At 47.4% G+C, this 5,228-nt stretch overlaps 1 protein-coding gene across 1 annotated transcript in view; it reads left to right on the top strand.

The window, feature by feature from the left end:
- The window catches only part of LOC103606082 (follistatin-related protein 4), a gene marked incomplete at its 3' end in the record, with an annotated part of 108,789 nt that overhangs the window by 4,323 nt on the left and 99,238 nt on the right, over positions 1-5,228 (top strand). The window contains exon 3 of the mRNA XM_008590679.1: positions 84-207. Coding sequence (XP_008588901.1) covers positions 84-207 — 124 coding nt within the window. The remainder of the gene's footprint in view (positions 1-83; positions 208-5,228) is intronic.

Below are 5,228 nucleotides of genomic sequence, written 5' to 3'. Positions count from 1 at the left end.
CTTGGCCTGAGCCATTTTCTAGCAATGCCCAGGACTCTGAACCCACTCTCTGCTCTGGCCTTATTCCCCTCCTCACCCCACAGCACGTGCTGAAGGAGCAGGACCTGGATGAGGACTTACTGGGGTGCTCGCCAGGTGACCTCCTCCGATTTGACGACTACAACAGTGACAGCTCCCTGACCCTCCGCGAGTTCTACACAGCCTTCCGTAAGTCGAGCCCCACTATGGGGTCCCAGTGGGCAGATGGGCTTGTTTCCACACATGTTCCTGCACCAAATTAGTGTCAGGGGCCTGGAGTCTGCCCTCAATTGCCCCCTAGGTTAGTTTCTTTTATAGGTGAAAGCAGTTGAATTTGTTTTGCATCAAGCCTGAACGTTAAGAAAAGGGTAAAAGGCGAATGGGTGGGGAGGGAGAGGGTTTGTCCTGTTCCTTTTGAATAAAGGTTTTTCTCAGTGTTTGAGGGACCCAGGACTGTGATTGAAGCGTAGCTGTGAGGGCACTTCAGGACACCCCTAGGAGATTCTATGATTGCTCACGGAGGGAGCAGATTTTAGGGCTATCCTCAGGCTATGGCCTGGCCCCATCAGGAAGCCTTGCCTGGGGAAAAACCCTGCAGGAGGGCCTGGAGGTTTGGCCAGGCAGGGGCAGGGAGCAGTCACCCCCAGGGTCCAACTTGAAGAGAGGCAGAGGATCCTTGTAGAAGAACAGAAAGTAGACGCTCCTGTGAAAATGGAGGAGCTACTCTTGAGTGGCCCCTCTATGAAGTTCCTGGTGCATAATGGATGGACGTCCTAAGGACTGATGTCTCTTCCCTGAGGTAATCTTCCAAGAGATTGCATCATGTTAGCCATAGGCAGAGCTGGGACAGGGCTTCCAAAAGATGCGAGATGCGAGAGCTAGCCCTGATAGCTCCAGACAGGGATCAGCATTGAGGACATGGTGGTGCTGGGCCCAAACGAGACCAGATGGGACATTCTTGGCCCCACAGAGATGAAGCACCTTATGTTAGAGGGCAGTCAGGCCCTGCTGAAAGCAGGTGATGTGTGCACCCTGAGTGATGCACCCTGGACATGACCTGCAAGCTCATGGTGCCTCAGTGCAGGATCTGGCATTTGGGAGGTGGGTGTGAGCTCCCTAGGGACACTGAGTACTCTGAGCCACAGATCCTGGTATCCTCCCTCAACCCCATCCTTTACCTGGAGTTCCATTTTTCAGAAAAGTATTCCCGCTTCCTGTTGATATCTCTTTCAGCTGTTTTTATTCCAAACATTCACAAGGCCTAAGAAAGAGTTCTTGTGATTTGTTGACAAGTAAAAGAGGTACTTGGATGACATAAGAGGAGAGAAACAAGCATGATTCTTTCCTACAGGAAGTGTTCATGAGCTTGATGTGGTTGGGAGGAGCCTTTCCAGTTCACAACATCCTTAGTACCAAAGACCAAAGTCCAACTCTAATTGCAGGGCTTTGCTTGAAATACTGTGACTGTGCCCAGTTCCCCAATCATCCTCCTCCCTGCCCACTAGTAAAACTCATATCTGCTTATACTAATTTATACTAAGGTGTGAATGACAGCAGCTTATCCTGCTGCAGAAGGTGTTTGCTTTGTGGACTAAGGAGCTTACTTCCAGAAATAAATCTCTAAATTTTAGAATGTGTGGAAATAGCAACTACCCAGACCTGGCTCTTGATAGCCAATTGTTAAATTTTCAAGAATTTTTCAAGTAAACAGTTAAATAGCTAGTACTTAAAATCAGACATGGTGGGAATATTTACACTACAGAAATTTATACCACATAAATGCTGCCCAAAAGGGAGAGGTGTGCTTTTTTCTTCTCTGGAGAGCAGAGTTAAGCACTTGATGATTCTAATCTCATAGAACATGAGCAAGAACAGGGCAGAGCATTAGGGCAGATTACAGGGAGAACAGGTCTCCAACTAAGTAAAAAAGCGCATGATTTCTGGGGACAGTTCTAAGACATTCCCAGAACTGCTTTCTGAGCTCAGGCACCTCTGCAAAAGGAGCTGTGAAGGAAAAAGTCGGTTTATTTTAAGAGCCAGAGGCCAAGGCTAGACTTCAGGGATTTGGGGGATACAGCAGGCACCACTCTTTATATGTGCCACAATGGCAGCATTAGGCAGAGAATGGCACTGCTTGGACACTGTCCTGGCTCCTGGTACTGCAGCAGCCTCTGTTCCATGAGCTCAATTCCCAGGTATGGGCTCAGAGCCAAACAGCAAGCTCTCGGCTTTACTCTCAAGGAAGTGGAAGCATGCTATTGCTTATGATGAAAGAGAAGGACTCCTTGGCTTCCCTAATGATGGTCGTTGTAAACACAAGCTAGACTGGAAAAGGAGGGATGGCATCACCTCACCTCCAGCCATATATCTCATGCAGAGCAATGTGGTGTCTGCTCCCTTCATTCCTGGGTTATTATTTGAAAAGCTTTATAATCATCATTTTTAAAGCAAATTAGATTTTGCTATGGCCTTGGACTTGTTTTGAACCAGGCAGCCAAACCATTAATCACAGCCCAGCCCAAATAATAGATATGCAGTAAAATGTAAACTCGTGGCCATTAAGGAAGCCGCAAAATGAGTTAACCCAGCTATAAAGGCTTGACACGCAGCCACTTGGAGCACAGGGGATCAATGGTTTTTCAAAGTCATAGGAACTCTAACCTATATTCCCATAGCTCTGGGGATAGATTTATGGTTCAGTGAATTTTAAATACGTAATTGAAATGAGACATATAGGTACAACGTATTACCCAACAATCAATGAGCATTAAAGAATCTTTCTAAAATCCAGAAAGTAATATCTCACACATTTCAGCAACAACATTTTGGAGGTGACGAGCTGGTAGAGGTTGAGATTTTAAAATTTTATTTTCTAATCTCTATTTTGCCAGCATCCTTGGGTGCAAGGCAGGTGAGGTTGCGGGTGACTTCGGCTCAGTAGCCTTCTGAACCAGACTCGGTCACTCTACTAAAGGAGGATGAGTTTGGGGGTGTTTTCCCTGGAGAAATGAGTTGTATTCACAAGTTTTTGAGATTGGACAGGGAGGGGTCTCCTAAATCATGTCTTCCTCTACAGCCAGCCTGGCCCTCACTGGGGTGGTGTTTGCCACAGTCTGCAGCCAGCTGAGGGTGCTGGCAAGAATCCCATGGTTGGTGGTTGCCTGTGCTCAGCTGAGCTGGTTCGTGGTGGGGCTGCACCACTTTCCTGGCTCTGAGGAACAGGTGATCCCCCTCCAGGGAGCATGGGCAGAAGGCAGGTGCCTTAGCCCTGGGAGTCAATTCAGTCTCTTTCTGATTGTCAGATGGAGCTAAGGCTCCTGATCACCACCTCCACACAGTGACAGGAATTAAGAATGAGGGTGGTTTCCCTCTCTTCCTCCATTTATCCACTGAACATTCTCTCCAAGTTGCTCTGACTTCCAAAATCAAAGGCTGGACTACGAACCAAAGGCACAGTGTCTGCTCAGCACAGGCCCTTCACCCTCCCATCCCCACCTCCCCAACAGGGAGCAGAGAGCCAGGCTCTGGGGCCACTGGTAAGCAAGGTCTGTGCTGGCCTGTCCATCACAGTAAATTAACCTAAAAGTTGCTTGTCTAAAAAGCTTCTCAATAATGCATGTTTTCTGCACTTTGCTGAATGCTCAGGTTGGGATCATGAGGAAAACATGTTACTTAAACAAGGATTTTTCTTTCCCTTTAAATGCATTACAAGTTTCCTCTGCTTTTTAGAAAGATACTTGTCCTTTAATTAATCCTATGAGAGCAACCTCAGCGAATGTGCTGGATGCAATTGAAGGCTCTAGCAGGGCAGGACAACGGGCTTCACGTGTTGGCATCTGGGGATCGCATACGCTGTCGGGAGGACGGCAGGGTGGGAGTCGGATGACCCCCCTTCCCCTGCCCCGGCACTTGTAAGCTCCAGGCAAGCAGAGAGGAAAACTGTTTTAGTCTGACAACTATGCTGTTGCTGTAGCCAGGACGACTCTGTGAGACAGATACAATGGTCACCTGGGGAATTTGCAGCTGTTTTCTGCCACCGTCGCTGCAGAACAAAAGGACGGAGTGGCTTCACCTTCCATTCCATCACACTCTGGGTTGGACGATGCCTGCCACCGCACCATACAGTCACACACAGTATTGCGACTGTCCTCACACCCACCCTGTGGTGAAAGGATGGTCAAATAAGCGGCAGCAAGCATCCTCACCACCCAAATCTACTTAGTCCTCATCTGTGTAGGCTGAGTGCAGACAAGGAGTTCAGATGACAAGCATACTGCCTTATCCTGCTCCATGGTGGTTCCCGAGTTTTAGGTAATGAGTAGCAAGATTTCAGATAGCATGGGGTTTATCAAACATTTTATCTGAATTCATCTGGCTCTTGAATTTGGAAAGCAAGTGATGACTGCTTTGGCTGTGGCCAAGACCACTCACGCCAATGGCTCCCCTCACCCCAAAGGGAGAGACTGGTTGTCTCACTCAGGACTTGAAATGAAGTGGCCAAAAAGCTGGTTCACTGCCCTTGGTCCCTCATTAGTTCATGGGCACAAAACTGTCTGTGATGGAGTGGCCAAAGGAAGACAGATGTGAGTCTCACCACCTGCTGCCAAGGCCAGAGATGGGGCTACTCTCCTGACTTCAGGTGTAGAGAGCGGGGCTTCAGGGGACTGCTCTGTGAGCTGCCTGAGTGCCCCCGAGGCCAGGGCTTGAAGACTGGGTTCAGAGTCAGCGTACCATCTGAATGATTATGCTCGTCAATATTGCTGTAGTTAGTAATGAGCTCTTAATACTCCAGTTGTGTAAAGTGATACCTAACATGTGTTGACACTGTATGTTACATCCCATTTTACAGCTGAAGAAACTGAAACTCAGAGAAGTAGCTAACCCAAAGTCACGTAGCCAGCAGGTAGCAGAACCAGATTGAACCCACATGTCTGATTCCAGAACTTTCTCATGCATTTATTATTTTTTATTTTTTATCACTGTATTTACTACTATACAATGCAATCATTTGCTGTGGCCCTCCATCTCTCTTCTACCCCCAGTGGCCCCAGTTCTGTTTTCTCTCCCTGAAAGCCCAACAAATCACTGTGATTGTTGTATCCTTCTTTCCCTCTCTATTTATTTTTTTAGATCCCACTTATGAATGAGGACATGTGGTATTTCTCTTTCTGTGCTTAGTTTATTTCACTTAACATAATTTTCTCTATTTT

This window comes from Galeopterus variegatus, unplaced genomic scaffold (genome assembly GCF_000696425.1).
Source record: "Galeopterus variegatus unplaced genomic scaffold, G_variegatus-3.0.2 Scaffold6271, whole genome shotgun sequence".
In the NCBI taxonomy this organism is placed as follows: domain Eukaryota; kingdom Metazoa; phylum Chordata; class Mammalia; order Dermoptera; family Cynocephalidae; genus Galeopterus; species Galeopterus variegatus.
Note: the sequence above shows the minus strand (reverse complement) of the source record. Positions and strands in the feature narration are given on the sequence as shown.